Source organism: Lissotriton vulgaris, unplaced genomic scaffold (genome assembly GCF_964263255.1).
Source record: "Lissotriton vulgaris unplaced genomic scaffold, aLisVul1.2 SCAFFOLD_2626, whole genome shotgun sequence".
Taxonomy (NCBI): domain Eukaryota; kingdom Metazoa; phylum Chordata; class Amphibia; order Caudata; family Salamandridae; genus Lissotriton; species Lissotriton vulgaris.
This window is the reverse complement of record NW_028251576.1, coordinates 315,137-338,526: the sequence shown is the minus strand read 5'-3', so window position 1 is coordinate 338,526 and position 23,390 is coordinate 315,137. Positions and strand designations below refer to the sequence as shown.

Here is a 23,390-nt window from a genome sequence, read left to right as displayed (position 1 = left end):
ATAACTCTAACTTTTCCAAAGGCGAAACCATTGCATTGTAAATGCTTGTTGTTAATTGATCTCCAGACCTCTGTATCTGCCTTTAAGTACTCAGACTAAAGACTACTTCTTGGTGGTTTATAGCAATTTACAAAAACCCCAAATAAAATAAAATGAGCTATACATAAAACCAAATATTTTGGCTTTGTTAGTAATAATATTTCGCTGCAATTTGGTAGCAATGTTTACCTTCCTTCCTGAAAACTCCCCATCCCTTGGAATCTGCTGAGGGCATTTCTAGTACATGGATTATTTCGAGCCCTCTCCTTCAGTGTGTGGGTGTTTCTCAGATCGCCAGATAGCTTGCACGATGCTGTAATGTCTCCAGATGAGCTCCACAGGAACCTGACATTTAAAGCAGTATTTTTAGATCATTGTTTCACTGCACCATGTTCTTGCTCAGATTGTCACTTGTGGATATGCAGTTATTTTCATCCAGTTTCTCCTTATATGGCCAGACTCCAGGAGAGAGGAAAACGGTGCTGCATCTTTATTGTGATCTTTTGGAGTAGCCTTGTTCTATGATTGAGAAGATTGTGTTCTTACACCGCTGGGAATTGAAGGGAGCACAGTGAACTGCATGCATGTCAGTGTGTAGCATCAGGATGGGAGCTCTTTCCAGGAGTAGCAGATCTGTCTGCATCCATGCATTTCTTTCTTTATTTAGAAATGCAATTGTTGCATTATATGTTTGTGTTTTTTATTAGATCTCAACGTTTTGGAAAGAAAAGAAATACAAATATAGGATTGTGTAGATACCATCTGTAGAGAAGGGATTCTTTCCAGTTTTCGAGATCACGATAAACTACATTTGATGCTAAGCATCTAGTTTTGATGTCAGATAGAAAGCTCCAAATGTGCAGGCCAGATCTCAGAATGGGAAAATGGTGTGCCCTCTTCAAGCGTAGGCGGATCAGTGTTTTTCACTCTAATCCCAGAATGCTTGGTTGTAGATGTGATGTTAGGTAATTTGATGTATGGTTGATATTGCGTCCAAGATGGTTGAGAAAGGCGAAATGGAAGAGAGATCTAGAGAAAGGGATGGTGGGGTCATGATAGCGGGATTGCCAGTGGATCCATGTGGAGTGAGTGGTCTTTTCAAAATACTAGTCTCTCGCTTGGTGAGGGGTAGCTGCTTTCAGCCATGTAGTTGGCAGGGAGGGAGAAGGCTGGGAAGGGGAAGGAGCAGGAAGAGAAATGGGGGAGAATCCAAGAGGGTGGGAGAGAACTTGAGATGGAAGAAGCTAGAAGTCCAGCTAGTTAGTGAAGTTACCGTCTCAAGAATTTGGGTATGATAAGTTAGAAAACTTGGTATATTCTACTTGAGGTACCAGGGTGGATGAGGGAGGGATGATCGTGTCTGTAAATCACTGCTTCTAAAATGCTCTATACAGAGGGTACACTTTTTCGATTCTCGGCTACTAAATCTGTAAACTCTGTTAGCATGCTTGTTCACCTTGTTCTATAGGACCATATATATATATATATATGGGTAAAATTTCTTCATGTAGTCGTAAATTTGTTTTTCTTTCTAGGGCCCTGGTACTTTTTGCTCCCTTTTAGTATTGTCACTTTATTGCGTAGTGTCTAGGAGTCATTTCTGCCAAACCTTTCTCCTCCTCCATTGCCAGACAGAGCACGATGTAACTTCCACTGCTTACTTAAACTGAGACGAGTAGCTTTCTTTGAGGTGGAAGAAAGTATGTTTTAGGTTCTCATACTCAGCACAAATGCACACAGAAAGGGTTCCGCCTCTAGGCTCCTGCTCCACCGTACAAAGTTTCTCCTTGTTCCCCATACGAAGTAAGGATCAGGGACATCCTGATCCCCACAACACTTTAGATGTTCCAGCTCCTGTCAGCCTGGGCTAATTAATTTAACATAAGTCACCACCCCTCGTGTGGTAACTACACTCCAGAACCTCTAAATCCTGCTATGAGTCAATGACTGTGCAGAGGTCCGAAATGAGCACTTGAACCATTTAAAACAGTGACAGAAGTAACATGAATGGAAAGCCAGCAGAATTAGCTTTATAAACTGTTACATTTATGGTAGCACATGATTATGCATACCCCTTACTCCCTGGCATGGTTACGCATACCCCTCACTTCCTGGCATGGTTACACATACCCCTTAATCCCTGGCATTGTTACGCATACCCCTTACTTCCTGGCATGGTTACCCATACCCCTTACTCCCTGCACATGGTTATGCATACCCCTTACTCCCTAGTTATGGAAAACAAGGGTACCCCGTTGTTCAAACCAGAGGTTGAAGTACATGTAAGAGAGACAATGGTTCAGGGGTGACCTAATAGGTCCAAGTGAGAGCAAGGAGTTATTTGGTATAGAAACTAAATCAAGAGGGAGCAGGATAAGTAGGGCAACATGTGTAGATTTAATCGCATTTAAACAGTCAATTTACGAAGATAAGTTCAGGTGCTCACATAAGTGACAAGGTGTGTAACGTGACTGAGTGGAAGTGAACAATATACGAAATATATCACATAAACAAAAAAAAAAAATCCACAAGGAATATATACAATGAGGGGATTTTCATTGGGGGTCGACGACGTTTCGATCTTTACTTAGTTAATATCATCATCAGGACAGGGTGAGCGGTCTGAAATCAGGTTACAGTTGAGGGAGTAATTAGGAATGCAAGCTGGGTCGGTTTTCTATGTTAGATTCAGTCCGATCGCGAAAAAGGCCTTAACGCATTGACAGGGTCGGAGGAATTCGCCGCGAATGCCAGGAAGTCAATTGCTGCCGCGTAGCTCGACGCTCAAATTAAAAATACCCGCGATACAATTTCGCGATCTGACTGAATCTAACTTAGAAACCCACCCAGCTTGCATTCCTAATTACTTACTCAGTCACGTAACACACGTTGTCACTTATGTGAGCACCTGACCGTATCTTCGTAAATTTACTTTATTTAAATGTGATTAAAACTACACATGTGCCCTACTTATCCTGCTCCCTCTTGATTTAGTTTCTACCCCTTACTCCCTGGCATGGTTACGCATACCCCTTACTCCTTGGCATGATTACGCATACCCCTTACTCCTTGCACATGGTTATGCATAACCCTTACTTCCTGGCATGGTTGGCATACCCCATACTCCCTGGCATGGTTACAAATACCGCTTAATCCCTGGCATTGTTACGCATACCCCTTTCTCCCTGGCATGGTTACACATACAAAGAAAAACCAAAGGGGATGATGGACGGAGCGTTGACAATACAAACACTCCCCCCCAGTCAACTGATCTGGGTTTAATCAATCACCGTTCTTTAGCTCACTCCGCCACCCCAGTTCAGACATGGCCATATGCAAATCAGTCTGACCCTGTGCCTCATGGGAACAGTCCAGCCCAAACTGCCCGCTCCATCCATCATCCCCTTTTGTATCGCCATGGCCATGTCTGAACTGGGGTGGTTGAGTGAGCAAAAGAATGGTGATGGATTCAACCCAGATCAGTTGACTGGGGGTGAGTGTTTGATTTTCTCAAACGCTTCGTCCAGCATCCCCTTTTGTATCGCTTTGTTCGCCCTACGTTGGCAGGGTATGCTCAGACGTGGGTCCCTTGCTCACTTGGCCACTGGATTCAAGATAGCCTGGCTGATGAGCATTATGAATCCGAAACCGGTCTCAGGATGCTTGTTTCCAGTCCAGAGAAAACATGGCTTGGCAGTTCGGGCTGGACTGTTCCCATGAGGCACAGGGTCAGACTGATTTGCATATGGCCATGTCTGAACTGGGGTGGCTGAGTGAGCTAAAGAATGGTGATGGATTCAACCCAGATCAGTTGACTGGGGTAAGTGTTTGATTTGCTCAAACGCTCCGTCCATCATCCCCTTTTGTATCGCTTTGTTCGCCTTAAGTTGGCAGTGTATGCTCGGACGTGAGTCTCTTGCTCACTTTCCCACTGGATTCAAGATAGCCTGGCTGATGAGGATTATGAATCCGAAACTGGTCCCAGGATGCTTGTTTCCGGTCCAGGGAAGACATGGCTTGGCAGTTCGGGCTGGACTGTTCCCATGAGGCACAGGGTCAGACTGATTTGCATATGGCCATGTCTGAACTGGGGTGGCTGAGTGAGCTAAAGAATGGTGAGGGATTCAACCCAGATCAGTTGACTGGGGGTGAGTGTTTGGTTTGCTCAAATGCTCCGTCCATCATCCCCTTTTGTATCGCCATGGTTACACATACCCCTTACTCCCTGGCATGGTTACGCACACCCATTACTCCCTGGCATGATAAGCATACCCCATGCTCCCTGGCATGGTTACCCATACCCCTTACTCCCTGGCATGGTTACGCATACCCCTTACTCCCTGGCATGGTTACGCATACCCCTTACTCCCTGGCATGGTTGTCCATACCCCTTACTCCCTGGCATGATTACGCATACCCTATGCTCCCTGGCATGGTTACCCATACCCTTTACTCCCTTGCATGGTTACGCATACTCCTTACTCCCTGGCATGGTTACGCATACCCCATGCTCCCTGGCATGGTTACCCATACCCCTTACTCCCTGGCATGGTTATGCATACCCCATAATCCCTGCACATGGTTACGCATACCCTTACTCCCTGGCATGGTTACGCATACCCCTTACTCCCTGACATGATTACGCATACCCCATGCTCCCTGGCATGGTTACCCATACCCCTTACTCCCTGGCATGGTTACGCATACTCCTTACTCCCTGGCATGGTTACGCATACCCCATACGTCCTGGCATGGTTATGCATACCCCTTACTCGCTGCACATGGTTACGCATACCCCTTACTCCCTGCACATGGTTACGCATACCCCTTACTCCCTGCACATGGTTACGCATACCGTTACTCCCTGCACATGGTTACGCATACCCCTTACTCCCTGCACATGGTTACGCATACCCCTTACTCCCTGCACTTGGTTATGCATACCCCTTACTCCTTGGCTGTAAATGGCTTTCTCTGTGCTGGACTTCTGTTAGTTCAAGATTCTGGACAGCAGATTAAAAATGTACGATCACGAAATCCTCAACTTGAAACATTGTTGGCGCATTAAAAGGTAACTAATTAACAGTCTGACAGTGCTGATGACCTTTTGCTATATAGTTATGTACAGTGTGCAAAGCTGTGCCAATAAAAGAAAACGCTTAATAATCTACAAGGTATCTCTTTAAAGAGTTCAAGACTGTCCCTAAGAGCCATCTACTAATCTAAACGTATATTAGCGAACTATGCTATTTCGGGTTTATTTTCTCTCTTTGTGGTGTAAACTTTTAGAAACTTTGACTCTGTCTAATGTGTATTATTCAATCGCTGTTTAAGTTCTAATATGTTCCCCAATATGTAGAGCAAATTGGCCCCCAGCAAGAGTGAAGTGGTGTATACAAAAAAGTGGAAGTATTCCTTGAGTCCATGGATTCGTCCAGCCACCAATCCTCATTTATTCAAGCTTGGCATGCAGAGCATCTGGGCCATCCCAGCTGGTGGATTGACTGACACAACTCATTGATGCACGTATCAAGAGAGAGAGGGAGGACTAGAAAGCTAGTCCGAGTCCCCGTAGTTTATATGTGTTATCAAAAGAGACTAGCTTGAATATGACCAATATTGTTAGGACTCTGATTAGATTTGTTATGGGCACCTTGTTGGTGAGTTCATGAAGCCCTCACCCACCAACCTGGTTGGTGGCATGCTTCATCATCGGGCCCACCCAGTGACACCTAATGTGTCCCGGGTGTGCTGCGACGCCTGATTACAGCGGAGCTGGTATTTTCCTGAGAGTGCAGTGTGAGGTGTAAAGTGAAGTGTGAGTTAAAACGGCTTGGCGAGGGTCCCAGTACCCGAGGATAAACGACATTTTAATTACTGGGCCCCCGTCAGCGGTTAAAATAAGGCTTGGGGATGTTCAAGGGAGGCGAGTTACTACCTCCTACATCCATCAGTTAGTTGACATGTTTTAGCCAGTGCCTTAAACTAAATCTGGCTTTCCTCAGGACCTTTTTAAAATAGAGTGTAGTGCAGGATAAAAAGGAGTGTAATCCAGGCTATGTGTTACACTCACTACGGTGTTTCTCCAAGTGTGAGAGGGGATTCCCTTCTCATATATGCGCTTAGATTTTGCAGCCAATGCTTCCAGGAGTGAAGCAGTAATGGGTTGACCAGCTTTTCTGGTCAGAGCCTGCTTTGTACCTGTTGCACCGTCCTCGTACTCCGGTGTACAACGTGCTACACGTCTTTCCTTATGTGTGTTTTCTTTTTGCAAAGCGCGCACAGTGGAATATCTAAGCTCCAGAAAAGCCTAAATCCCACACCCTAATTATTTTTCCACTGACGCATCTTTCATTTCTTTTTTCCTTACAATCAGTTGTATTCCCTCTGCTTGCCAGTGTCAAACAGATCTAATTTGGATGCAGCTCAACTACCTGTGAGATCTTGTTGTGCCGTTTTCCTTATTAACAGGCATATTCTCTCTTTCTAATAGGGTATAAAAAAGCCTTTCAGTGAGGTCATCAAAGCAAACATTGGTGATGCACATGCAATGGGACAGCAGCCAATCACCTTTCTCCGCCAGGTAAGAGTGTCCGTTAATTCCTTGCTCCTGGTGTTGCTTTCTTCGTGTAGAAGTAAATGTTATTTGTGCTCGAGGTCTGCTCAGGATTTATGTGTACACATGATTTTTTCACCCAATAAATAAACCATTAAGATGGGCTCTTTTGCTACAAGTGCTTTGTTTCTTTAATGGCGTGCAAAACCTTTCTTCTCTGAAATATTTGATTCTGATTTTAGTAAACTGACTGTTTCACAACTGGCAAAAACCTCATGTTTGTAGATGAAAATTAGAATTCATTTTCGTCATTTTTGTATGGAGGGTGTACATTAATGTACTTTTAACCAATGTAGGGGGGAGCTTTTGCCTTACCACCCACTACTCATGAGTTCACATTTGTTCTGAAATTGTTATTAGGGCTGGGTGTAGTTTGCGAAGTAGCACTACGCGAACTGCTTAGTAGCATGTTCGCACTGTGCAAGATGCCGTTTTCAATGCACAGTGCGGACAAGCATCTGGCACTGTGCAATCATTGAAAACAGCATCTCGCACAGTGCGAGCTGTAGTTTTCTGCCGCTCGAGGAGATTTTTACCCGAGCGGCAGCTTTCTCAACGCGGACTGGTAGTTTCTCATCGCGAGCGGTCGCGCGCATACGCGACCACTCGCAATGAGAAATCAGACCTCCCCGCGTTGAGAATCTCGCAGGGAGGTTTATTTTCCACGCTTGCGATCAGCAACTTAATGTTGCTGATCGCGAACGAGGAAAAAGTCTCGCCAGGATGTCATTTTGCTTGCTCGCGGTCGCCAACTTGACGTTGTGGACCGCGAGCAAGCGTGTTCGCACTGTGCTACGTGCAAACTTCGCAAACTATGCGAGCGTAGCTTAGTGCTTTGCCCAGGCCCAATTGTTATGTATATGCTGATTCTAATGTGCTAATGACTTTTGTTGTTTTTGTTTTAATCCACTCCCCATGACCGCCCATGTAATATACTCTTAAAAGAAGGGTCTTTAATTAATTTTTTAATTCTAATGACATTGGTGCTGTCCAGAGAGTCAGATGAAGCTTATTTCAAGCGTCGGAGGCTCAGAAACGAAAAGCACTGGGTTCTGACCTCTGGGGTACTGAGAGATATTACACATAGACTTTGCTGCGCCAACCTTCAGGGGCAATGTTATAAGGGAGAAGGGAACTATACGCTTTAAATCGTACTGTTTTTGTTGAGGCTTGACCAATCAGATAATGATCCCAACTTCTGAGCTATGGAAGCTTTCGAGGAAGAATTCCATTTCCTTTAACCCATACGCCTACAAGGTGCTCTGTAAGAGATTGACTTATTTCAAGAATGAATATATCCAACAAGAACAGTATTTGCTCTACCTGGCCTCAGAGGCGTTATTTCCATAGTATAAGTTCAATTGCACTCAACCGTCTAATGGTTCTACTGCTCAGAAACCATGAATTCAAATAAACAAATATACGTAAAAAGGGAGGGCCTAGGAAGTCCAAAAATGTTTTTATCTAAATTTAAATGAACTCAATACAATTTCAGTCCAAATTCTTATTCCAGTCATGCAACTTCTTTCAGGTCCAGCCAATGCCATGGGCTGCTGTTGGATTTTGTAAAGAATACGTTAGCTTTGAAATATCAATCATTGGCTTTTGCATTATATTGAAATCTATGAGAAGAATCTCGGAATTTGAATGGTCACTACATCAAGCCAAATTTGGAATAATACTTACTTAGCTTCCCAAGCAATTTTTGTGCATTGTCTGGACCTGAAAGAAGTTGCAGGATTGCAATATTAATTTGGACTGACATAGTATTGAGTTAATTAATTTTTTTTGGACTTCCCAAGTACTCCCTTTTAATGTATATTTCATTTCAAGAATTACTTATTTTGTGTTGGAGATAGAACAAGACCGTTCCTCTATCGTCACCCATCTACAGACAAACTAACGATGATCTGCTGTGCAAACAAATATTGGGAAAATAGACTTATGTAGACTCTGCCTAATGTGTATGCTGTTCTGTGAAGAGGATCTTTAGTTTGTTTATTTCTCACGTTCATTTGTATAAAAAAAAGTTTGGTAAGCGCCGCCTCCCCAATTTAACCTACTAAAAAAATTATCAAACATTGTTGTAGGAAAGATTAATTTAGGGCCCTTGCACAGGCACTGGTCCTATCACTCACTTTTAGATTCTGAGTGATCCCATTTGCCAAGGTTTACCTGTGTTCTAAATAAACGCAGTTTTCATGATTTGCAAATATCTCTGCCCAAAAATAAAATTTTCGCTCGAAGGTATTTAGTCAAGGTAGGGAACAGTAGCTTGTGTGTCATTTCCTAGCCATAGTCAAATTAGTGTGTAATAGCTTAGTGTGCTGGGTACTGCGCTTAACTCACCTTTATCCATAGTTCTCCTATGTTTACATGAAATTAGGACTACATTTACAGCAACTGCCAGCAGTATATTAGGTGTCAAAAGGGAAAGGTTTTCATCAATTATGTCTGCGGAAAGTGTGGATCATCATTCACTAGGCAGTTCGTTCCCATTGAAGAATGGTCAATGCCTACAAAGGTACCTTAGGACTAATCATCCTTCTGGGTTGTGGAAAATGTGAGTATTATTGAATTGTAGAGGCCTAGCCATGAGTAGAGCTACACTTCATTTCGTGGAAGAGTCAGTTACATTATAGTCCAGCCCAGCCTATAATCTTCATTACCTGGCAAACGCTATTCTAATGTACGTTTTCTAAAGTATAGTCCCATCCACATCTTTATAACTTGGTAAATGCATTATCTTCATTAGACAACCCATCCATTTAATGTAACTGATATTAGGTTCACCTTCATCAAGACTAGCAAGTGTAGAAAAGTCCTATGTAGAACATGTTTATCAGTTAAGGGAGTTGTACACTAGGCAGAGAGATGCAAAGAATTTCATAGATTGTTTGCAGACTACAAGATTAAGACCCTTGTCTAAATAAGTTCTTGCTGTAGAGATCATTGGTTAGGGATCATTGGTCTATAAGAAAAACATTACGCCATGAAAATTCATAGGTCAACAAGTGGCAAAACTTGCAGTCAGTGAACCATTGACATTTGATGTGGAAAGTGGTGACCAGGATGATGTTATATGGTTCATACGAAATTAATAGGACTGGGTAGTAGGTCAACCAAAGTTCACAATATAAAGACTGAGTCTACTCACATCATCAGTAAATGTTGGTTCAGCTAGCTCACAATACCACATCTAAACTTCCAGAGTTATAGATCTGTCGGTAACCGCGAACGTGACCACTCTGATTCCCAACAAATTTATGGAAACGGATCTAACCCTTTAGTTTGCACTTCTGCATGCCCAAATGATTACGAAGCAAAGAAAGCGTTAATACATTTTTTAAATGTTTATTGAAAAGATCTAATCCTTGTAAGTAAAACATGAGCTAAAAGTATTATACAGATGAGACACATCATTGTTATAAGCATTGTTAGAATATGAAAAAACATGAACAATTCAACCATATTCATTGTTCCCAAATGACTCCTATCCATCACTATTAGTCTTACACTTGTGAGAGCGTTGTGGGAGTTAACTTCACTGCCAGACACATTTGGAATAATCTAACCACGTACGTTGGGGTGATGTCTCAGGAAGCCTTTCTCAGTGCATTAAATAGTGCACCGCATATGAATGTGCAAGCCTGCACATATCTCAGCTTGCTCAGCTATCTTCGTTCTTAGGATGAAGGTCGGGGCCTGCAGGGCTGAATCTCAATCACTGGTCTCTGCAGCAGTCAAGAATACTCTGGTGTGAAGTGCCTCTCATGGGCTTCAGCACGGGCATGATTTAAATAATTAAACACCAGCCTTATTGCTTTCTCCTGGACATGCAGAATTTATTTGAGAAGCTTATTTGAGAAACTTATTTGAGAAGGAAGAGTTGCCTCCTACGAACACATAATAAAACAAGGACATTGCATTCTGTTATGTGCGTCCCTGAAACTAACGGTGCAGACTACAGTACAACAATGTCTACTAAAAATAAATGCTTGCATGCATGATACATTCTCTCGTGTTAGTGAAAAGTATGTGCAAACCACCAGAGGTAAGTTAAAAGGGAAAACTAGATTGGAGACTACATATAATCCCTAAAACATTAACACTGTCGCATTCCTGTGGTCTGTGCTTGTAAATGGATCAAAAAGGTATGGTCTGTCTTAGGGTCCAGCCCATTTGTGCGGTCTATGTCTCTCATTTTTACGAGAAGAAATAAGTGTAGCGATACCGGTAAATAGGATATTAAAGCCCTCCATTTTTTAGGTCTCGCCTAGCGTTGCTGCAGTGCGCATGTGTTGCTCGCTCTGCGAGACATATATTGATAGAGAGGAGATTTCAGAAGGGGGCTTGAAGCCCCACCCCTTATTTTTTTTTTGGAGGGTGTCATCGATTATGTAAAACGGTGGCCTCCGATTCGAACGGAGGCTTTTTGGTTGCTGCCCTTTCCCCTTTTCGTCCGGCCCATCCGGACTGGTTCGTCTGCCTTTCTCCTGTCGTGAAGCACTTTCTTATCCTCAGGAGGCGTGTACTGCCGGATCATGTTTCCAACAGCTTTTTTTTGTTTTGGATCAAGATTTTAGGTCTCTTTTCTACCAATGAAGCGTTGTTGGATAACTTGTATATTAACTTGTATGTTTGTATTGGCTGAATGTATGTATTTTTATGATAATGAACAGTTTTGTACTTTAATTAATGCACACGTCCTGAGGCTTACTGCTGTGCTTTATATATCAACACCTTTGCTGACGCGAGTCGCTTGGCTTCCTGGAAAGCATTTCATGGAGTGGGTAAACCTGATATAACGGGGTCGGGACAGGTCTGTGAGGCGCTCGACGGGGAATAGCATTTTTCTGTTCAAATATTAACTTCTAGTCCTGTGTTTTTTTTCACCCTTAAAATATCAGTGGTACCAGCTCATCCCAGCGGACTTGCAGGGGGCACTGTCCTTAGCTGCAAGCAAAGACCCCTGTGCACCATCATTACTCATGGCAGATTAAGAGTCCGTCCTTCCTAAAGCCATGCGCTGTCATTTGCGCCTCACTCGCTGTAGATTAGGTTTTAACCGAAGTCAAGCGAGAGACCCGCCTTCACCCCACCCCCTCCCTTGTCGGAGCTTCTACCGAGTCCGGTTCTGCCACTGGCCCCCTCGCCCTGGCGATGACCTGAGGCAGCGGCGACGGATAACCGATCTTCACTTCTGAGGGGGCTTACTTAGGAGGTTGGGTCAACACATAGCTCTGTGTTGAGGGGGGGGGGATGACACTGTCCCTTGCTGGAAGCTGGACTCTACCTAGCAGCTGTGGAAGTGTTCATTAGGCTGCGGTGAGGTGGAAGACGGTTGCCGGAAAAGAGTGGGCTTGGTGGGAGGCGAGGAAGATGGCTATTGGGGAGAGGCATTGGTCATGCAGGGGAGAGGGCTGGGAGGAGAGCGAGGTTCGGCAGACCCACCCGTGAAGAAGGGGCAACACGAGAAGGACTTGTTGCAGACTGTGAAGATGGGATTGGCGGGCAGGAAGCGAGGAGTGAAGGGTGCGTGCTCAGTGGAACGGAGAGGGCTGGGGTGCAACTGAGGGAGAAGTGTAGGGGACGTTGCTTGTGGACAGTGGGGATGGCCCCAAAGCTGTAAGAGTAGAGGGCGTGGGTGGTGGTAAAAAGAGACCCTGGGCAGGTTTGGCAGATGAGCTAGGACGTGGAGTGGAGCACGGTAAGCAGCAGTGGCTGGCGAAGAAGGGGGTCGCACTGGGTACTGCCGGTGCAGGAGGTGGTTTCCAGTTCTTCTGTGTGTAGCCAGTCTCTAGATAGGAGAGGCGGCTGGGAAACCGAGGAGGAGCAGCGGTCTGTGGCGGAGGAGTAGGAGCTTCTTAAAGGGGCAGTGTCCAAGGGGACTAGCACTGTATGTTGAAGGAGTGAGGCAAGGGGGGAAGCGGGGGCACAGACTCCTCCCAACACTATAGACCGGTAAGTGCCTGTGGTAGGTATGTCCGCCTGCCTTCATGGAACTCTGGAGAGGAGGACACACCAGCAGATGGAGAGGGGTATCTCACCCCAAGGACATGGGGGCGTTTTCCTCTCTGATACAGGAGATTGGGGGGTTGTTTCATCATCACAAAAACTGCAGGGTGGGTGCCTTTTTCAACTCCAGGATATGCGGGGCAATCCCAACACATTTTGGGAAGGGGGAGGTCTACGCTACACCAGCTCATGGGGATGTTTGTGTACTTCTCGGCCCCTGCCATTTTGATACTGGGTATCAAACCAATAGAGCCTGCGGGGACCTAGGGATGGGCTATGTTTTTATATGGAGCACAGACATCGCTGAGCTGATGGGAACGGTTCCCCCCCTACCCCAGTGTAGGGCGGTGAGGGGTAGTGGGAAGAAAACCTGTATCACACTGGTTTAGAGTGTTACCGTAAATCAAGATTATGTGGTTGGGAGAGGAGCCCTTCACCCTTGCATCACCCAGCACAAGGGGGACCATGTGCGGTAGTAAACTCTGGATGGAAGGGGGTGGGCTGGTTTTTGTAGCCTCGCCAGCCTGCTGCACCCCCCCCCCCCCCCCATGCAGGGCAGAACGTGGGCAGTGGGTTGTGGGGTACAGCTTCATCCCTGGTGCACCATGAAGGAGTGAGGTAAAGGACGGGAGGGCGGGAGAGAGGGGCCTGCCTAATTTTGCTAGTGAGCCATCATTTTCAGGCCATTTAATTTTTACAAACTTCCTTGGTAGCTGACTGGTGCTGGTTGTTTTTTTTTCTCCTTCTCTTCTTGGCAAAGACTAATTTTCTCGGTTTCTCAAAATAGCTGTGAGGAGTGAGATGTAAATATGGGGGAAGGGGGAGGGGCCGTTTTGGGAAGTTTTCTGCTCACATATGCTGCTAACACAAAGCAAACAATACGTTCCAGAAATGATGAGTTTTAAACTAAAATACTCACCAAACCCATCACTGGAGTAAACAAAATCTTCAAGCGTTTGTCTCCTGATCTCATTGGGCAGTGATATTGATCTCAAACGTAAATCTGCAGTGAAGGTAATCTCAAACCTATATCTGCAGACATAGTGATCTCACACCTATCGAAAGTAATGGTAACCTCACATCTATATCTGAAGTGATACTGATCACACCTGTATCTGCAGTGTTAATAATCTAACACCTATATCAAAAGTAATGGTAACATCACACCTATAGCTGCAGTGACCGTAATCTCACTCCTATATCTGCAACAATGGTGATCTCATACCTGTATCTAAAGTTATAGTAATCTCACACCTATCTAAACTAATAATGATCTCACACCTACATCTGCAGTAATACTGATCTCACACCTATATATACAGTGATAGTGATCTCACACCTATATCTGCAGTGATAATGATCTCACACCTATATCAAAAGTAATGGTAACATCACACCTATAGTTGTAGTGACAGTACTCTCACATCTATAACTGCAATAATGGTGATCTCACACCTGCATCTGCAGTGATTGTAATCACACCTATCTAAACAAATAATGATCACACACCTATATCTGCAGGAATACTGATCTCACACCTAAATATGCAGTGAAAGTAATATCACATCTATATCTGCAGTGATAGTAATATCACACCTGTAACTGCAAATATAGTAACGATACATGGGCATATGTAATATCCACTCAGAGTCCTTATTCCAAAATGAGTAGGCATTAACATTTTTTATGAATTACATTGTGATAAAAAATAAAAAACATTAATAAAAGCCAGTACCATTTACAATACAAAACTCATACCAGTACAAATGCAATGCAATAGATTTCACAATTACAATAAAGTAGGCTATTGCCATTTTACATTACACCATTTGATAAATGCGTCACAAAGGGGAAAATAAAACAATGACATTTACAATTCCAATATCTCAAAATAATGTAATTGCGACACCTATTGCATTGTAAATGCTTGTTTCGTCTTTACTTCAGTAGATGTACTAGACTGTCACCGTGAGAGGTGGAGTGCCAGCCTTTAAGTACGTTGATATAGGCACCTTCAATTCATGTTATTGACATAGTTGAAAAGGTGCAGTATTACCTAGTACATGTCTGGGATGCATTTTTCTCCAAGTCTGGCACTTGAAAAATGGTGAAAAAATATTGCGTGGAGGGTCAGAAGGGCATATTTAACGACCAGGGCAACTCAGGCCCCTATAACAACTAGCGAAACAGAAAGGAGTAGCCTGGTCCAAAATACTGTTTGTGTGCCGTATTGAATCCGGAACCATGAGTCCATCAATAACACTGATGTGATAGTACTGGGCTAGAAAAAATTCCCATCAGCCCACCCATCTGGTGGAGTATCGTCACGTGGGAGATGTATCATAAATCCAAATCTCAATCAATGCACCTAATGATGATGCGGAGATGGATTTTGAAGATATAATCTTAGACCACAGTGCTTCACAAGTAGTGCTAATGGAGTGCAGTGCAGGTGAGAAATTATGTGAGAGAAAAGTGAAGATAAAATTAACTCATAGGACCAAAAATGAGTTTAATGGGTATGGTCCTAGGGTCAAGCTTAAAAACAACGCCAGATAGTTTTAAATAATAACTATATGGTGGCATGGTATCAAGGTCGACATGTTTCAGCTAGATGGACAATTGGTCCAAGCTTTCTTCAGGACCAGGTGAAATTAGCGACTGCAAATTGAAGTGAGTAAATACAAAATGGTGACTGTGTACTTATATAGCGGATAGATCCTACCAGATACTCTGAGCCTAAATGTTCTCTGGTGGCAATCCAATCATGCGGTCTCTCCTAAGAACAAAGAAGAGTGTACAACAGTACTCAAAAAAACGTGTATGATGGTATCAAGGATACAAAAAACAAACACTAAGCACACAAACAGAGCGGAAGAGAAAGTCTCTCCGCCACACAGAAGACATAAGGTTCTACTGGTATTAACGTGACTCAATCACAAATAGTAAAAAGTTTGAAAAATGTGACTCCCCCAGCATTCTGTGGGAGTATGCCTCACCTCACCCGGCACCCACTCGGGAAGAAGGAGGCCCCGCTCTGTTAGAGTGGAAATGGAATAAGAACCTCAGAGCAATATTAGAGGTGCGAGGATACATATAATCACGCATTTCCAGTAATCTACTAACAAAAAGTAGTTGTCTAAGGGAGAGATTCAACCTCATTTGAACAGTTGACTATGACTCTGCAGAGGAAGTCATAAGACAAAGCCAAAACTGAGTAAGCTGGATATAGAATTGGCTTGTATGCATGGCAATTTGATGGCAGGAAAAAAGTACCATAAAAATGGTACAGTTAAAGAGTAATTAAAGATTGACTGGGGTCAAAATGCATGGCAGCGCAATGTAATCCCCTACCTGTCCGTCGGTACCTCTACACCAGCATCCGAGAGGGAGTGGAGGTAACTGGCTGGAGAACGCGCGTGTCCTTTTATACCTGGACTGATTGAGAAATCTATTGCAGCTGGTCAGAATTGGTTTATGAAGGTTTTGCGCTGAATCATACGTGAAGACGCTGTCACTATGGCGCGCATGCGCCGTTGGTATCGTCATGTGTATAGAAGGAATGCTATACCGGCTGCGCATGCGTAAAGCACCCGAGTATAACGCATGCGCGCATGCGTCACTAAGCCAGCGTCCCTGCAACTGGATATTAGGGGCGCTAATGTTAAAGCAGTGATGTAGCGGCCGCGCATGCGTGTCGCACGAAGCATACAGCAATAATAGCGCATACGCGCATGCGTCATAAAGACGTCGGCATGGCACCAGGATTCTGAAAACGAAGGGCGCAAACGAAGTAGTCCTGTTGTCTGTCACTAAAGTGATCAGATTCAAATTGAAATGTGGAGATCCTTAATGTATAAAAGGACTTATTGATCTATGATAAGACGATATCAACCTCCATGGGCAAAGTATATAGATCAAGACAATTATGGTTAACAGGGGAATTCAGCTGTGCTGTAAATAAAGCCAATGAAAACAGAATTCTAAAGGTTTGTTTAGTTATCCCGTGATAAGTTGATACATCACAGGATAGAAGCTGGCGGGCATTCAGAGGAGGGGTCAGTTAGATGTCACCAACTGATGATGGTGTTTATGGGGCATGCATTCGCCACATAGGTGACAGCAGGAGGATAGCAGAAGCCTTGCTCAAAACTGAAGGATAGTACCAATCTTTAGTGAAAGTTGTAATATTAAAGCTAGACTAAGATGGACTTATGAGCGTTATGTGCTATGCATGTAAAGAAAGAATGGCGACACAACCGGACTGGCAATTAATTATTTACAGTGATGTCCAGGGTATGTCGTCATTGAGGCCTTGAATATGACTTTTGAGAAGAAAGACCCATTTCTGTTCCTTTTTAAATAGAAACTTCGACACATCACTAATGTGGGGAGGAATATATGGCTGCTCAAGGACAACCCACTTCATTTAATCCGCTGTGTGCCTGAGATCTAAGAAATGATTCGTGAGTTTGGTGGCCTGTTTGCGGCATCTGATGGTACTTTATGTTCCCCAATTCTCAATTTGATTTTCTGGGTGGTGTATCCGATGTATCTTAAGGAACAAGGACAGGTAATCATGTAAATGACGTTGTCAGTGTTACAGTTCGTGTGTTTCTTAAGGACCCACGTCCTACCTGTCCCTATATCAACTGTGTTGGTTTTGGCCGTCTGTGGGCAGACACTGCATGACCCGCACGGATAATGACCTGAGACAAGTGGGAGACCCCATAAGGTTGTCGAGCTGTCAGTGTTTAATGTCCTAGGTCTAGTGTGGACAAGAGTGTCACGCAAACTTGGTGCCCTTTTGAATGAGAAAAGAGGTAAGGGGATGTTGGCATCAGTGGTATTCAAAATACCCCAATGTTTGCGTACTGATTTTTGAACTTTATTCGACAGGGCATTGAATGTGCTAACAAACGTGAGTCTTTCTAGAGATGGTTTGGGTGGACGTCTCTCAATTAGTGCCTCTCGGTTGTTGTTTGATGCACGTTTCCATGCTCTTTTAACGAGATGTTTTGGATATTGACGATCCTGCAATTGAGTGGCTAGCACAGTGGCATGCTTGTTGAACAGTGTCTTAGATGAACAATTCCTCCTTACTCGGAGGAATTGGCCCACAGGAAGATTTTCCCTTAGGGAACGTGGGTGGTAACTGTTGAAAAGTAAAAGTGAGTTCCTCGCCATTGGTTTCGCGAAGAGCTCACTTTGTAGGCCCCCAGCTTCTGGAAAAATGGACAAGTCCAAGAAGGAGAGTCTGTCATGACTATACTCTAGAGTGAAGTTGAGGTACCGATCGCGTTCATTCAGCCACATATGGAATGACTGGACCTCTGTTACAGAGCCTCGCCATACCACCAGAACATCATCTATATACCTCTTCCAAAGCACCACTTGGTCGAAGAATGGGTTGCTATGGTTGAGGATGTGGTTCTGTTCAAATTGGTGTACGTAGAGGTTGGCGAGGCTCGGGGCAAAGACACTCCCCATGGATGTCCCGGAGATCTGGAGGAACAGTTGTTCTTCAAATTTGAAGAAGTTTTTCTTCATAGCTAATTCTGCACAGGATAAGATGAAGTTCACCGGAGTGATACTGTCAAGATCCTCCGCCGACAAAAGATTTCTTATTGTGTCAAGTGTGTCTTGTTGAGGTATACAGGTGTAGAGAGATTCCACATCAAAACTGACCAGCAGGTCAGTCTCTACATTGTATTCTATAGTTGGTAGCAGTCTGAGAACATCAGCTGTATCCTCTAAATAAGTCGGCATTTTCTTGACTAGAAGTCTGAGAAAAAAGTCCACAAAAGTGGAAAGAGGTTCCAAGAGGGAACCAATCCCTGAAATGATGGGACGTCCAGGTGGTGGTCTAGTGGCTTTGTGAATCTTTGGTAAACAGTAGAACCCTGGAATAATGGGTTTCTCTGTCACCAGGAATCTGGCTTCCTGAGGTGTGATCCAACCTTCAGCATTACCTTCGTCTACCAAGGTTTTAATTTCAGTGAGTAGACGCGGAGTGGGATCTTCAGTTAGACGTTGATAGAATTTATCGTTGTCCAATTGTCTCAGACATTCCTGTCGGTATTGGACCAAATCCATAATTACAGTAGCTCCCCCTTTGTCCGCAGGTTTTATGATGATAGACGGATCTTGCGATAGGCTATTAAGGGCCTGTTGTTCAAGTTTGGAAAAGTTGTAAAATATTTTTCGATCCACATCCTGCAATTGTGAAACATCGTGTCTAACTGCCTGTTCGAAGGTGGTAACATGAGCTGGAACTTGATGACTCAAAGGAGTAAAGGTAGATATCGGACGTAGCCCTGTGTTAGTAGTAACGTCGTCAGTTTGGGAGCCTTCAGTTTTGTCTTTGAAAAAGAAGTGAAGGCGCACTTTGCGAAAAAACTTCTCAAGTTCGGTTCTCATCAGAAATGGATCTCCTCGGTTGGTAGGGACAAAGCCTAAACCTTTTTCCAAGACTGCCTGTTCAGCAGATGTCAAGGCACGAGAACTCAGGTTAACTATCAGATTCCGGTCGTCTCTGTGCTGCTGCTCTGTTGGGCCACTCTCCTGCTCCGGGTGTTGGGGATCTGTCTCCCACTGGACAGTCTGTGGTCCTTTTCTTCTGCCCCTGTTTTGTCCCCGGCCACGCCCTAAAAAAAGACTGATCAGGGAAAAACTGGGGATACTGTGTGTATGGATTCAGCTGTTGTACAAATGGTGGTGGTGGTTGAAAACCCCACTGACCTGGAGGCCACCAAGGTCCAGGATTCTGGTAGTTGCCTGGATGTTGGTTATACATGCCACCTCTCTGGCGGCCACCTCTTTTAAATGGTCGTCGTTGTTGTTGACCACCACCCCTGGGGTAAGTTCCAGTGTGGTTAGATGTTTCTGAGTCACTGGAGTTCGAGTCAGAACCAGAGGATGAGTAATTGGACCCGTAGTGTCTCCCTTTGCTGTTAAATCCTGGAGCTACATAGACGTCACTGGTATAGGGGTAGACCTTCACTAAGGAAAGTCGCTCTAGATCCTTCTTGAACTTGTCCATCTTACTTGTTAAGATGTTATCTTTGTAGTCCTTATTTGCTTTATTAGTTTCTTCCAGGCGTTTCTTAAACAATGTACTACAGGAGGCCTTAATCTGACCTTCAAGTACCTGAATCTCTATAAGGATGGCATCTGCTATCCTTTTAGCTGTACTGATGATAAGTATCAACCAGTCCCGCGTGCAGCGCCAAGCAATAAGGGACCAGTCACGCAAAAAGACTTTATCGGTCAGAAAGAGCCTGGGTGTGTTCGTGACAATAAGACCTGTCGGGGCACATTTGCCTCTAAGATATTGTGCCATGATGGTTCCATGAATAGAGGTGCGTGTGTGTGATTTCTTTAAATTGAGCAGTGTAAGCCAATCATCCTTAGCTATACTAGTCGTCTCGGGCAACGAATCCAGAAGACATGGGTTTTCATCTAAAATGGATTTAAGCATATCGTCATCAAACGCCAGTCCTGCAAAGTCAGCCGTAGTTCATCGAGGGAGTCTCAAGGAAAAGATCAACTAGATGAGCATAGAGCAGGGATATACCCTTGTAAAAACTAATTGATACAAAAAAAGACCCGCAGCTGAAAGTTGCTCTAAATACTGAAAAAATATTGTGTGGAGGGTCAGAAGGGCATATTTAACGACCAGGGCAACTCAGGCCCCTATAACAACTAGCGAAACAGAAAGGAGTAGCCTGGTCCAAAATACTGTTTGTGTGCCGTATTGAATCCGGAACCATGAGTCCATCAATAACACTGATGTGATAGTACTGGGCTAGAAAAAATTCCCATCAGCCCACCCATCTGGTGGAGTATCGTCATTCGTTTTCAGAATCCTGGTGCCATGCCGACGTCTTTATGACGCATGCGCGTATGCGCTATTATTGCTGTATGCTTCGTGCGACACGCATGCGCGGCCGCTACATCACTGCTTTAACATTAGCGCCCCTAATATCCAGTTGCAGGGACGCTGGCTTTGTGACGCATGCGCGCATGCGTTATACTCGGGTGCTTTACGCATGCGCAGCCGGTATAGCATTCCTTCTATACACATGACGATACCAACGGCGCATGCGCGCCATAGTGACAACGTCTTCACGTATGATTCAGCGCAAAACCTTCATAAACCAATTCTGACCAGCTGCAATAGATTTCTCAATCAGTCCAGGTATAAGAGGACACGCGCGTTCTCCAGCCAGTTACCTCCACTCCCTCTCGGATGCTGGTGTAGAGGTACCGACGGACAGGTAGGGGATTACATTGCGCTGCCATGCATTTTGACCCCAGTCAATCTTTAATTACTCTTTAACTGTACCATTTTTATGGTACTTTTTTCCTGCTATCAAATTGCCATGCATACAAGCCAATTCTATATCCAGCTTACTCAGTTTTGGCTTTGTCTTATGACTTCCTCTGCAGAGTCATAGTCAACTGTTCAAATGAGGTTGAATCTCTCCCTTAGACAACTAGTTTTTGTTAGTAGATTACTGGAAATGCGTGATTATATGTATCCTCGCACCTCTGATATTGCTCTGAGGTTCTTATTCCATTTCCACTCTAACAGAGCGGGGCCTCCTTCTTCCCGAGTGGGTGCCGGGTGAGGTGAGGCATACTCCCACAGAATGCTGGGTGAGTCACATTTTTCAAACTTTTTACTATTTGTGATTGAGTCACGTTAATACCAGTAGAACCTTATGTCTTCTGTGGGGCGGAGAGTCTTTCTCTTCCGTTCTGTTTGTGTGCTTAGTGTTTGTTTTTTGTATCCTTGATACCATCATACACGTTTTTTTGAGTACTGTTGTACACTCTTCTTTGTTCTTAGGAGAGACCGCATGATTGGATTGCCACCAGAGAAGATCTGGGCTCAGAGTATCTGGTAGGATCTATCCGCTATATAAGTACACAGTCACCATTTTGTATTTACTCACTTCAATTTGCAGTCGCTAATTTCACCTGGTCCTGAAGAAAGCTTGACCAATTGTCCATCTAGCTGAAACATGTCGACCTTGATACCATGCCACCATATAGTTATTATTTAAAACTATCTGGCGTTGTTTTTAAGCTTGACCCTAGGACCATACCCATTAAACTAATTTTTGGTCCTATGAGTTAATTTTATCGTCACTTTTCTCTCACATAATTTCTCACCTGCACTGCACTACATTAGCACTACTTGTGAAGCACTGTGGTCTAAGATTATATCTTCAAAATCCATCTCCGCATCATCATTAGGTGCATTGATTGAGATTTGGATTTATGATACATCTCCCACGTGACGATACTCCACCAGATGGGTGGGCTGATGGGAATTTTTTCTAGCCCAGTACTATCACATCAGTGTTATTGATGGACTCATGGTTCCGGATTCAATACGGCACACAAAAAGTATTTTGGACCAGGCTACTCCTTTCTGTTTCGCTACTTGAAAAATGGTCCCTTAAGTTGTGACTTCGGAAATCTAGAAGGTCACATTAAGAGGTCTATTACGTATCACACTTGGTGTGTAAGCAGGTCCCTGCCCAAGCTCCCCCTTGCTACCCGAGCAACAGGTCTTCCCGCTTGCTGTTGCCTTTTGCCTGCTTGACTGCCTCCTTATTCCCTGTGTTCTCTTTGTGTGTTCTGCTCACTTTTTGTATCATTTCCTGTATTCTCTACTTGTTTAGCATGTTTTGCTTAGTATTATGTCCTGTGTTTCTGCTTTTTTCCGGTTTTTGTTTAGGTTTGTTGCATTTTACCCACATTGCCTCCTTTTGCTGCCTTCCAGCTTTCCCTCCCGTTTGCCACCACTCTCTCGCTGCTTCCCGCTAGCCCCACCCACTGGCACCCAGCGCCCCTCCCTCCTCCCAAGGCCTAATTAATGGAGGCCACAGTAGGAGCGCCAAAGGCAAGCCTTTCTGCGCCTGGTCCAGACCAGTGCCAGGAAACCTGATTCTCCTGCCTTACACAGATACACCGCCACCGAGCTCTGAGCTCTGGTCTCAAGACCCCACCACAACAACTGCTGCAGCACTTCTCTACAATCAACTGTAGGACCTTTTACCTGCCGGCTCTGTCTCTTCTCCTGGAACACCAGAGCACCTGCATGCACAACTATCACCACGACTGCTTCGGAGCAACTAGACTGCCTCTTCCTCAAAACGCGATCGTTCTGCAAGCATGCCACAGAGATCTGGGGCCTAATCACTGCCCCCACCCGATGTCCTCTTCCTCACCAAGACCTGGCTCATCCCAGCATCCGCTCCCGCCATTACCTCAGTAACACCAGGTGGTTACGAGATAGCACACCAGGACCATGTCTGCAAACACGGAGGCTGAATCTCCATCCTCCACAAAGAAAACATTCACCGCACCACCGCACCACCACGCCAACCTGATCATGGAACGCCTACATATTAAACTCCCAAAAGACTGCAAATCTACCATCAGGCCACCCTCTCCTACAGACCTTCAGTACCACCCACCAGCTTCTGCAACACAATTCCTGACCTCACCATAGACTCCAAGGGCTACATCTTCTTCTGAAACCTCAATTTCCACCTCGACAACCTCAACAACACCAACACAGTCAACCTTCTCTAAAGCATGAACAACATCGGCATCACCCAACTAGTTACATCCTCACACACAACACAGGAGACACGCTTGGTCCGTCTTCAATGCCACCGACGGAGTCAAGCACACTCAC

General features: G+C 44.5%; 1 protein-coding gene across 1 annotated transcript in view; it reads left to right on the top strand.

Annotated features, from left to right (window-relative positions):
* The first annotated feature begins 6,574 nt into the window (after positions 1–6,574).
* LOC147662844 (alanine aminotransferase 2-like) overlaps positions 6,575–23,390 on the top strand; it is a 165,353-nt gene continuing 148,537 nt past the window's right edge. Inside the window, exon 1 of the mRNA XM_086950865.1 lies at positions 6,575–6,622. Coding sequence (XP_086806991.1) covers positions 6,590–6,622 — 33 coding nt within the window. The 5' untranslated portion in view covers positions 6,575–6,589. The remainder of the gene's footprint in view (positions 6,623–23,390) is intronic.